This window comes from Syngnathus leptorhynchus, chromosome 18, assembly GCF_054491065.1.
Source record: "Syngnathus leptorhynchus isolate UIUO chromosome 18, UIUO_Slep, whole genome shotgun sequence".
Lineage (NCBI taxonomy): Eukaryota > Metazoa > Chordata > Actinopteri > Syngnathiformes > Syngnathidae > Syngnathus > Syngnathus leptorhynchus.
Genome location: NC_141212.1, coordinates 4,485,135 through 4,495,814, shown reverse-complemented (window position 1 = coordinate 4,495,814; position 10,680 = coordinate 4,485,135). Strand labels below are relative to the sequence as shown.

The following is a 10,680-nucleotide window of genomic DNA, read 5'->3' as shown; positions in this document are numbered from 1 at the left end:
TAGATAGATAGATAGATAGATAGATAGATAGATAGATAGATAACCCAATAGACTTCTAGAACAGTTTGCCACTCACAACGGTGCCACAAATTTAATTGAATAATTTTGACTTGGCCCCGTAATTGGCTGGCGACTAGTTCAGGGTGTGGTCCGCTTTTCGGGATCCAGCACCCCCCAAGACCCCTTACAGAATAAGCAGTGATGAGAATGGATGGAATTTATACTGACATCTATTGGTGACATCTGTTAGCACACATCACTACACGTATGTAAAGTATTTGTGTGTTTTTTTATGTAGTAGCGTGCGTGTGCGTGTGTGCGTGCGTGTGTTAGAATTTCCATAAATCAGGAGGGGAAATTTCCCGACTTTTCCAGTGGTACTTGAAGGCAACATTGCCTCGTAAAAAGTGACACTCCCCAGACACCTCATCAGGTGTCAACCATGGACTATGCTCACCAAGGACTAGTGCTGCGCTCCGACAAATTGTCTTGTGGTAAATCATGAGAAGAGACCTCAATTGGAATATGTACTCAAAAATGAATTGCTATGATTGACTTGCGAGCATGGATATCCAAACGAGGTTTTCAGTGTGTTGGGAGAGTTGTCTGACATATTTTAAAAAACCTAGTCCAAGTCGATTTAAGAAAGAAGACGAGAAAAAAGAAGCAGTTGTTGTCATTGAAAACTCTGACGCTGTCCGAAGAATCCAACCCAAGGCAAATTTGAGAGATCATGTTAATATCGAGAATCGCCATGTCGCACTTTATGACTACTCTGCTCGTACCGAGGAGGACTTAAGCTTCAATGCAGGTGACCTTTTGGAAGTTCTGAATAAAAATACCAAAGACTGGTGGTTTGCAAAAGGGCTCATTGGATTTTCGGCGTCGAAAGAGGGCTATATTCCCGCAAATTATGTGGCAGCAGTGGAGAGTATCAACGCAGAACCGTGAGTAGTCTTGGTGCCGCCCTTACCCGTCATGTTCTCCATTTCCTGAATTGCAAAGTATGATCAGATTTTGTTTCATTCTTCTTTTATAGTATTAATGTATAATATGCCCGTACTTTCAACTATTTCAAGATTTGACCAATATTAAACTTAATCTTAAAAAAAAATGCTTTTAATATTGACCTATAATGTTATCAGTAATTGTCAAAAGTTAATCATTGTCAAGATGTCAAGATTTCTTACGGCATATTACTCCAAAAGAATACTTAGTAAATACATTGTTACCTAAATAATATGACGTCATTTTTAAAAGTACAGATGCAACGAGAGAAGATAGGAATTTGGGTTACTGGAAGATCTTCTGGAGCTGTTTTGATTGACGAAACGGTGTGGTGTACACAGGTTTATCCTGTTTTGTTTACATGTTAAAAGTAGTTTTGGCTGCTCAAGGATTATGACGTCATGTCATGGTTCTTTTGTCTGAAAAAGAAGACCGAAAGTAAAAATAAGATTTGCAATACATTACGTGTATCTAACTTTAAAAGAGGTAATAGTATACAAAACTTGATGATTGTTATTAAATGTGTCATCAATTGTCAGAGAACTATATACAACATACCATAGTAAAATAAAATACCCTCTATTTCTTCCGGGCCTGCGTGTAATATAGAAAAGTATGTTTAAAGTGGAAAAAAAAAAAACTCACAGGTTGGCCTATAGATATGTTTATATTTCATTTTCAACCTATCTATGAATGCAATATGGAATACAATCGATCAATCAGCAAAATACTTTTATTTTTGTGTAGTTCTATTGATAACTATTTTTATTTTGAATAGGCTATTTGCTACATTCAAACAATGTGTGTATTATTATTATTATTATTATTATTATTAAGCATTTCAAGAGATTCTGCATTGTTAATCGTCAAGAAAAAAAAAAACTTTACTTTTTCTGACATGTCTGAAAAACTTCTTTTCTGTTTTCACGTTAATGTGTAGTTGGTATTTTCCGGAGACAAAAAGGGCGGATGCAGAGAAGATGTTGATAGGACAGAATCAAGAAGGAGCCTACCTAATTAGAAACTGTGAAACCCAACCAGGGGAGCTCTCCCTCTCAGGTAAGAATCAAGTGAAACCAAGTTAACCCAGGAGATATTTTCATCATGTTTTTGCCTTTCAGTGTTAAACCTTGGGAAGGTGAAGCATTACAAACTAAAAAAAACAGAAGAAGGTCTCTACTATGTCTCAAGGACCAAAGTATTTGACTCGTTGAAGAAGTTAGTGCAGCACTATTCCGTACAAGCAGATGGGCTATGTGTGTGTCTGGGACAACCATGTAAAAAGGTCAGAATGCTAAATTTTAGCTTCTTCAATGCTAATATTGAACACTGCATAACAAATTGAAAATGTCTGTTTGGATAGTTTGAGGCTCCACAGACTAATGGTCTATCCTATAACACTGTGGACCAATGGGAGATTGACCGCAATTCCATCAAGCTCCTACATAAACTAGGAGCAGGTCAATTTGGAGAGGTTTACGAGGGCCTATGGAATGACACCACAGCCGTTGCTGTGAAGACCCTAAAACCTGGTAAGTCACTAACAGTAGGTTATTTTAGTGGCGCGAGAAACAGGGCGACAATTCAGGTTTGGTATTTCTGATACTAAAAGTCTTTTGTCTCATCTCCAAGGTACCATGGATGCAGATGATTTTCTCAGAGAAGCTCAAATCATGAAGAAACTGAGGCATGCCAAGTTAATCCAACTTTATGCTGTCTGCACCATGGAAGAGCCCTTCTATATAATCACTGAGCTGATGAAGAATGGCAGCTTGCTCGAATACCTCCACAGTATGTTCTTTTTAAAAATCTTATATGTATATCAAGCCAATGCACAGTCGCATACCTTGGACTAATCATTAATCGCAAGGGAGCGCGAGAGAGGAAGTACGCCACCATTGATACTCAAAGTGGTCTTAAAACGAGTAAATATCATGAAATCTGTTATATGTGTTCTTTATATCCGGCTCCTTAAATTAATCTCCTTGCTGAATTGAAAATCTGACGTGAGAAAGAGGGTTGAGAAAAATTCTGACAAAGGCCGAAATTCCCATATTTTCTGTGGAACTTAAACGCATCACAATTTACATTATGCTAGCAGGCTCCATAATAATAATAATAATAAGAAGAAGAAGAATAATAACAAGAATAATTATATACAACTTCCACACAATGACTTTTACTTTTCTCGAAATAATTTCAGAGGACAAGGGTACCAAACTACATCTCACTGACCAGATTGAGATGGCTGCTCAGGTGGCATCTGGTATGGCTTTTCTGGAGTTGCAGAATTACATTCACAGAGATCTAGCTGCCAGGAATGTGCTGGTAGGAGAAAACAACATATGCAAGGTGGCCGATTTTGGTCTCGCCAGGGTCTTTCAGGTATGCGTACTGTCAAACAAGAAGAAATGTTGGTGACTCTGGAGTATTTTGATTGTGTAATTTCATTTGTGTTTTGTATCTAGAATGAAAAAGTCTATGAGGCAAGAGAAGGTACCAAATTCCCGGTGAAATGGACTGCTCCTGAAGCCATCCATCGCAACTTATTCACAATCAAATCTGATGTTTGGTCCTTTGGGATTCTTTTGTACGAGATCATGACATTTGGTAAAATGCCATACCCAGGTAAGAAGAGGTTAAAAAAAAAAAAGACACTATATCAACTAGCATGTTTCCTTTTTTTTTATTAGCTTTGACAATTTGTTTTTGTTTTTATTAAGACATGACAAACTACCAGGTTGTCCAACAAGTTCCCCAAGGCTACAGAATGTCACGTCCAATCAAATGCCCCCAAGTCATGTATGACATAATGACGACTTGCTGGAATGAGAATGAACAAGACCGGCCAACATTTGAGACCTTGCAGTGGAAGTTGGAGGACTTCTTTGACCTGCGTGCAACCTCCTATGATGACACTGCTAAATATTAGCACTCAATAATCAATTGAAAAGAAAATCACTTGAATCCATACATACATTGAATATGTATTTTGAAATTTCTTCGTTAAATTTAGAACCTGATTGACTTCGGATGTAATACTGTGACACCCTGAGAGGTAGCTGTCGCTGTTGTCCTCCCGGTTTTGTGTTTTGACATCCGAATAGGTTCTGCTTTCAGCAAAGAAGTACTAAATATACTCTTCAAATATCTCGATGAACCAGTTGTACTTGCAATTCAACTTAGCTGCATTCTTTCCACTTTGTGACCTGCTGTTCTTTTAACAATACATGACAATGAGTGAATCATACTTACAACATTTTACCTCAGCTGATTGCATGCAATCTAAATTCTTGAAGATTCATGTACAGTAACTGTAGTTAGTCTTTTTAAAACATAATTAGAAAAACATGTTTGTTGTTATTCTTGTTGTCAACTTTTGTGTGTCTGGTTATCAGTGGGTGTCATTCCTTTTGCTGTACTGAGCAACCTGAGAGTTCTTTTCCTAGTTTCACTCTATGGTATTGTATCTGATTTGCAAATATAATTGTGTATCATTTTAACAAAGTAGATAAGTAGACCACGTAGGTAATTTTGTACAGTTTAACAAGTGTTTAATATCATGAAGTGATTATATATTAAACTATTGTTTAGATCATCTTACTGAATTTTATGTTGAATAAAATAAGTTAATGAAATAAAATTCTGAAATAGCTATATTTCTCTATATTGATTTTTCTTAGGAAATGAAAGCTCTTTCGGATGCTCATGAATTAAAGAATTTCTCTATTTTCTATATGTTTAGACTTAAAAATTGAAATGCATTTTTTTTCTCACAACTAATGCAAAAAATAAATATATAAAAAATAATTGTATTAGCATATAAAAATGAAGGAAAAAACATCGACACTGTGGACATGCTTTGTGAATTTTGATTAAATTGTGATATGTTAAAAAGCCGTTTTTCTCTACACATTATTTCAAATGGGAGAAGTGACCAAATACCTTTCCATCTGTAACCGGAAGGTGGCAGTATTGCTGTTTAAATCCATACCACCCTCCGTATCTCTCCAAAAAGACGAAGAAGACGCATGCGCCCTCATATGAGCTATTTACACCAAAGGTTGTGAAAGAATATCATATTAAATGTATTAAACCAACCGGTACTGCTGTACTATTAACTTTAGCAGTGTAGTAAACTTTAAGACCGCATTATTATTTCACCAACACTTGAGTCATCTTATTGTTTGGCTCAGTATATGTCACGGTGTTCATTGTGACCGATTCTGCACATTTCCAGAAGGTTTTCCAGCTTCAGCTACGATGAGCGAATTTTTCAGTTTGCTGGATAGTGATGTTATTGGTTTTGACTTAGATCATACTCTCTGCCGTTATCATCTGAAGGAGACCTCCAAGGTGAGTATGGTAAACGCATGCTCCCGACCTGCATTACATGACGCTGCACAGCGCAGTGGAGAATCACTTCACACCATATTGCAGTGATCGCTTTTGATGAGGAACTCATAGAAATGCATCATGCACGTTCTTTGGATGTGTTTAAAGTTTGAATGTATTTGCAGATTACAAAGGAATATGAACAATGGCACGTCCTGATTTCGATGGACAATTTTGATTAAAAAAAAAAAAAGTGTGGACACAATTCATTTGAAACGCATAGATGAATTCATCGGGAAAATAAATAAATGACATTTTTTTTAATGTTTGATTTTAGGTCTAGATAATGTATTTTCTTTGTCGCTATTTGTGTAGGAGATTTTCCTGCACTGGTGTTTTGTGTGTGTGTGTGTGTGTGTGTGTGTGTGTGTGTGTGTGTGTGTGTGTGTGTGTGTGTGTGTGTGTGTGTGTGTGTGTGTGTGTGTGTGTGTGTGTGTGTGTGTGTGTGTGTGTGTGTGTGTGTGTGTGTGTCGTGACATTCGCTCTCAAAATAAGGCCATTCTTCACAATTTTGAAAATATTTCATTTAGGGATATCATTTTAGAACTTAATACTGCTACAATGTTAAGTAGTAAGAGTAAATTTATTTTATTTTTATTTATTTATTTTATTGCTTCTGGGTAATGTGATAATATCTGTTTTTGCAGCTAATCTACGAAAGCTTTGCCAGGTATCTGGTGGAACATAAAGGCTACGATAAGGACCTATTAAACCTAACACCTGCTACTTGGGATTTTTGGTAAGTCAGATGGAGAAGTGACCAAAATTAAATTTGGGACCTGGACAAACATCTTAAATAAAAGTTGAGTAAGCATGTCAACAGTTGTCAACATTGAACATATTGTTATTCTTTTTCTGGTTGTTGTGTAGTCCTCATGACTACTTTTTGTTCTTTTGCTGTACTGCAAATAATAATATTAATAATAGCTATAAATTAGTCATTTATATTCTGTGTTCAAATTTTCCAAATAGAAACAAACATTTTTATAACTTTATTTGAATGGGTATTTAATGTTTCATTATGTGTCCAGTTTTAAGGGCCTTGTGGTAGACCTTGAAGATGGAAACTTAGTGAAGCTTTCTGAAGATGGAACAGTATTGAGGTATGCTTTTACCCAATGAAACAATCTCATCATTTTTAATAGTGTCCTTCAATGCTTTCCTTGATTAGAGCAACACATGGAACAACTGACCTGAGCACTGAAGAGATCATTAAACATTATGGTCCAAAAAGGGAGTGGAAGCACTTTAACAGCCTCAATACCTCTTTTGCAAGATCTGGTAATTTTCCACGATTTTATTTGTTGCTTAATCTGTTGTGTTAAATCTGCCCCAAAAAAGGCCTTTTTTTTTGCAATATTTCACTATATCATTAGTTTTTATTAATTCACGACTACTCTATTTTGAATTATGCAGCTAAATACTATTTATACGACAACTATTTTGATCTACCTGGTGCCCTCCTCTGTGGAAGAATTGTGGACATGTTGCACAAGGTAATATTTCATTAAAAACGTGTATTGTATGTAGTTTCATATACTTGTTGAAATTATAATTAAAAAAAAAACAACATGTTTATATTTTGTGAACAGCGAGGTAATGAAGTGAATTCCGATTTTTGGAAAGACATGGTAGCTGCCATTGATTACAATTACAACACATCGGCATTTCGAGGTATGGAATTTTTTCTAACTCGCCATATTTTTTATAATATTATTAGAACTTGAAACTTTCAGAGGTATTTTTATTTCTACTGGTTTTTTTTAACTTATCGTAAATTATCGTAATTATTTCTTTTTGTCTTTTCAGAGGATGCAGGGACTTATTTCCCCAATGTTAAGAGAGACCCTGGCCGTTATTTGCAGACTTGCTCCGAGTCCGTAAAGACTTGGCTCAGTAGCATGAAGAATGCAGGGAAAGTCCTTCTCCTTATAACAAGCTCACACAGTGACTATTGTAGACTCATCTGTGAACACATCCTTGGGTATGGAAACTTTCACAGATCCGCCCCCCCCCCCCCCCCCCCACTTCAATAGAAAACACACTGTTGTTTCTTTCATGTTGCAGGAAGGACTTTGAAGAGCTTTTTGATATCATCATCACAAATGCCCTCAAGCCTGGTTTCTTCTCCTTAAAACCACAACAGAGATCCTTTAAAAATCTTGGTGAGCGCTCTCACACAGTCAACCACATCATTTATTTTTATTTATTGATATATGTGGATTCATTCTTCCTTCAATTCCAGTGAATGATGTCGAGGAAAGTGAAGATATGCCATCTTTGGACAAACCTGGTTGGTACTCCCAAGGCAACTGGATGCACCTCCATGAACTGCTTAAAACCATGACAGGAAAAGCAGAGCCCAAGGTATTAACACCAACTTGCATATTGCGGAAAGTCTTTTTAATACTGATCTTCACAAACAATGTGTTCAAAACTATTTTGGATGTTGAGTTGAAGTTACTGAGTTTTGACATACAGATTTAAATCATTGAGTGTTGCTTGCAGCTCAATTTATGGAATTGGAATGTGAGGTGTTTGGACTTGTTTGCTGTTTCTTTGGCAGAGTGCAAACTGGTCATTTATTTTTGAATAGCCGTCGTGTTCCTGAGAAGAAAATTGTATATTACCATATTATCAAATGTAATCTTTCAGTCATGTCTTCTTTACTCCTTATAATTTTTATATATCCTGTGTTATTGTACTTTTGCTCAGAGAAGGGCATACTGACTACTATTCCAGGACAAAACCTAAAATACACATGGGCCAAGGACAGTACAGAAACAAACATGTTTTGGAACTAGCATTGAGGTCCTCGTTCATGTCCTTATGTCTCTAAAATTCCTACTTGTCATGGGGAGGATCACTCCTACACAATAGGCGGGATTCTCCCCTGACACTTTCATGTTAACTTCTTCTTTTTTTTTTTTTCACCTTATAGGTCGTGTATTTTGGAGATAGCATGAGGTCGGATATGTTCCCTGCCAGCAGTTTTGCAAAGTGGGAAACGGTGATGATTGTGGAGGAAATGGAAGGGGAGGGTGTGCCTAAAAGTGATGCAGCAAAGTCAAATGAAGCTCAGGTAGAGCCACAGGAGAAAAAGGGCAAGTTTGAGGTAAGCTCTCATGTCATTGTGTGGAAATGAAGAGTTCAAAAATGAAATACGCTTTGCATTGTGTCTCAACAGGAAAGCATGAAGTCACCGTCCACAATGTCCAACCAGTGGGGTTCCTATTTTGTTGATGTCCATAGAAGTGGTGGCGAGGATGAGGACATCCAGAAATTGACCTGGTGCTGCCATTGTATTCACAAATACAGCACGATGGCCATCCCGAGTGTTGAGCACATAGCAAGTAGGTCCCGCCCCCAAAAAAAAAAAAAGACACAAACTGTAATTGGTGTCAAACATAAGGCCCATGGGCCATATACGGCCCGCTGCATCGTTTTATGCGGCCCGCGGTAGCCTGCAGATATGATAATATTTTTCTATATATATTTTTTTCTTCATAGATCTCCCTTTGGATTACAAGTTTCCCAGGTTTTCTCCCGATAAGCCATGCACGAACGGATACTTCCCGAGGCCCCCCGATTCGTTGCTAAAGAGATGCAAAAGTCTCACCTGAAAAGCAAGTAGAACAAAAAGACTTCTCCTTTCTTCATCCCTGTGGTCTGTGCCTCCACGCCAACCTGAAGTTTTCTCCCCTCATTCAAGCCCCAAATCATTTGGAGAGCACAAATTAGCGTCATTACTGAATCGTTCAGAAAACTCGTTGAATGTAATGTCAGATACACTATGTTTTGTGGTTTAGTATACCAGTGAGATTACAATTCTGGATGTGTGTCTGAGTATAGTGGTACCTTGACTTACGAGTTGAGTTTTCCGCTTGGAATGCTCATCCTATATCAAATAGTCTGCTAAAAACAAACCAGAAACTGTAGCTTCTTTGTCCGCCATGTTTGTTTACACTGAAGATATGTTTAATCGGGAGGTATTAGGAGATTTCTTGTCCGAGGTCAGAATATTTATGAATGAAATTGGTTCGGGTCTGATGTTTTGCCTCTTGCCGTTTTCATTTTGTGTGGGGTCTCTCATACAAAGTTCGGAAAGACGGACGATCATTTTAAAATCTCGCCATATGAACCAGATTTAAGTCAAGTCAAGTCAAGTCAAGTTTATTTGTATAGCCCTAAATCACAAGCAGTCTCAAAGGGCTTCACATAGACAATCAATTGACAATAATTCTCAAAGCATCCCCTGATCTTAGGCTCCCAAAAGGGCAAGGAAAAACTCAAAAAACCCCTACAAGGGGAAAAATGAGAAACCTTGAGAAGGGACCACAGATGGAAGGATCCCCCTTTCAGGATCACCAGGCTGCAATGGATGCAAAGAGGGCACATAAAATACATCATATGGAAACCAAAAAGTGGATGCCCAGGCCAAAGCCAAGAGCTGTCGGAGGTGCCTTCGATTGTCCTGGCAGTGTCCTCCAGGAGGGTATTCCACTGCAGTTCCCTCATGGTGAATTGGTCCACGAGAATCTAGATAGCCATCGTCAGCATGGGTGTCACCTAACCACCTCCCCAGCCGGGGAGGGGTGGGGGAGTGGGGTCGGGGAGAGGTTAAAGGCCACATCATAGAAATACGTCTTTAAACGTGTCTTAAATGTTTCTACTGAGGTAGCAGTTCTAATATCCATTGGCAGGGCATTCCAGAGCTCTGGAGCCCGAATGGAAAATGCTCTAGCCCCTGCAGACATTTTCTTGGCCCTCTGTGTCACTAAAAAACTAGCGTTTTGCGAACGAAGGTTACGAGACGGAACATAAGGAACAACTAAGTCGACGAGATATGAAGGCGCTAAGCCATGCAATGATTTATAGGTTAACAAAAGAACTTTGAAGTCACATCTTAAATGGACCGGGAGCCAATGTAAATTGGCTAATATTGGGGTAATGTGATCAAATTTTCTTGTCCGTGAGAGCAGCCTCGCAGCAGCATTTTGCACTAACTGTAGACTTTTGATGCTGGACTTGGGAAGACCAGAGAATAATGCATTACAGTAGTCCAGGCGCGACGTGATAAATGCATGTATAATAATTTCGGCATCACTGGTCGAGAGGATTGGGCGAATCTTAGCAATATTACGAAGGTGAAAAAATGCTATTCTGGTTATATTTTTAATATGCTGTTGAAAGGAGAGCGTTTGGTCAAATATTACCCCGAGAGTAGTTACAGTATCACTCTGAGTGATAATACGGCTATCCAGAGTTATAGCGGTT

General features: G+C 38.0%; 2 protein-coding genes across 2 annotated transcripts; both read left to right on the top strand.

Annotated features, from left to right (window-relative positions):
- Positions 1 to 409: 409 nt before the first annotated feature.
- On the top strand, positions 410 to 4,905 carry frk (fyn-related Src family tyrosine kinase). The gene is made up of 8 exons (XM_085937208.1): positions 410 to 947; positions 1,949 to 2,067; positions 2,130 to 2,293; positions 2,372 to 2,540; positions 2,641 to 2,799; positions 3,212 to 3,393; positions 3,477 to 3,636; positions 3,732 to 4,905. The coding sequence occupies exons 1-8, from the start codon at positions 565 to 567 to the stop codon at positions 3,938 to 3,940; spliced, it is 1,545 nt and encodes a 514-aa protein (XP_085793334.1). The 5' UTR covers positions 410 to 564; the 3' UTR covers positions 3,941 to 4,905.
- A 131-nt stretch (positions 4,906 to 5,036) lies between these two features.
- On the top strand, positions 5,037 to 10,302 carry nt5dc1 (5'-nucleotidase domain containing 1). Its single transcript, XM_085938085.1, has 12 exons — positions 5,037 to 5,364; positions 6,051 to 6,142; positions 6,435 to 6,506; positions 6,575 to 6,684; positions 6,820 to 6,899; positions 6,996 to 7,077; positions 7,213 to 7,387; positions 7,471 to 7,568; positions 7,649 to 7,770; positions 8,345 to 8,518; positions 8,591 to 8,756; positions 8,914 to 10,302. The coding sequence occupies exons 1-12, from the start codon at positions 5,272 to 5,274 to the stop codon at positions 9,024 to 9,026; spliced, it is 1,377 nt and encodes a 458-aa protein (XP_085794211.1). The 5' UTR covers positions 5,037 to 5,271; the 3' UTR covers positions 9,027 to 10,302.
- Positions 10,303 to 10,680: the final 378 nt, after the last annotated feature.